Raw genomic sequence first — 1,232 nt, 5'->3', positions numbered from 1 at the left:
AAAAAGGCAGATTTGAAATTCCACCCTATCTTTTATTTTTCGAAGAGGACGACTCCTACTGAAAGTAAATATCACTCGTTCGAGTTAGAAACTTTAGCTGTCATTTATGCTCTACGTAGGTTTAGAAATTATCTTCATGGAATTAAATTCAAGATTATTACGGATTGCGATTCCTTTAGGCTCACGCTCAATAAAAAAGATATTCATCCTAGAATTTCTCGTTGGGCTCTAGAACTCCAAAATTATGATTACGAAGTGGTGCATAGGGCAGGTACTCAAATGCAACATGTTGATGCTCTTAGTAGAGTTACAAGCATTATGGTAGTCGAAGACAATTCTCTAGAATTTAATTTAGCAGCATGCCAAAATGAAGACCCCGTCATTAAAGAGTTAAAAACTACCTTAGAAAAAACAGAAAGTAAATACTATGAGATGCGCAACGGACTTATATACAGGAAGCACAAAAACGAATTATTATTTTATGTTCCTACTGCGATGGAAAATAGCATTTTACACAAGTACCACAATGAAATGGGACATATAGGCATAGACAAAACTGTTTCTACTATTATGTTAAATTATTGGTTTCCCAATCTTAAACAAAAGGTTGAAAATTTTATCCATAATTGTCTTAAATGCATTTCTTATTCTCCTACAGCAGGTAAACGCGAAGGCTTATTACATAGCATTGATAAAGGCACATTACCTTTTGATGTGATACACATAGATCATTACGGACCGGTTGATAAACGACATAAAATTAAGCAATATATTCTTACTGTTATTGACGGTTTTACTAAGTACGTTAAATTGTATGCAACCAAGACTACTTCAAGTGCAGAGGTTATACGTTGTTTGACTGATTATTTTAGAAGTTACAGTCGCCCCCGTGTAATTATATCAGACAGAGGTTCTTCATTTACGGCTCAGGAATTCCAAAACTTCTTGAAAGATCATAATATAAAACATGTATTAGTTGCTACAGGATCACCCCAAGCTAATGGACAGGTAGAGCGAGTCCACCGTACACTTACGCCTATGTTAGCAAAACTTACCGAAAACAGAGATGGCAAATATTGGTATCACGTATTGTCCGATGTAGAATTTACATTTAATAATACTGCGAATAAAAGTACAGGAGAAGCACCTAGTACATTACTGTTTGGATGCCGACAACGAGGAGCAATTATAGATAAGCTCTCCGATTATATTGACGATGCTAAAGACGATAG

The 1,232-nt window shown here is 35.3% G+C and overlaps 1 protein-coding gene across 1 annotated transcript; it reads left to right on the top strand.

Moving 5' to 3' along the window:
* Positions 1–179: 179 nt before the first annotated feature.
* Positions 180–1,150, top strand: LOC108775423 (uncharacterized; the record flags this gene model as incomplete). The annotated part of the gene is made up of 3 exons (XM_018541823.1): positions 180–418; positions 662–843; positions 931–1,150. Coding segments are annotated over 3 exons (641 nt in total), but the record flags the coding sequence as incomplete, so codon positions are not given.
* Between the last annotated feature and the right edge of the window lie 82 nt (positions 1,151–1,232).

The sequence above is a fragment of the Cyphomyrmex costatus genome, unplaced genomic scaffold (genome assembly GCF_001594065.2).
Source record: "Cyphomyrmex costatus isolate MS0001 unplaced genomic scaffold, Ccosl1.0 C2282203, whole genome shotgun sequence".
In the NCBI taxonomy this organism is placed as follows: Eukaryota; Metazoa; Arthropoda; class Insecta; order Hymenoptera; family Formicidae; genus Cyphomyrmex; species Cyphomyrmex costatus.
This window is presented reverse-complemented; position numbering and strand designations above follow the sequence as displayed.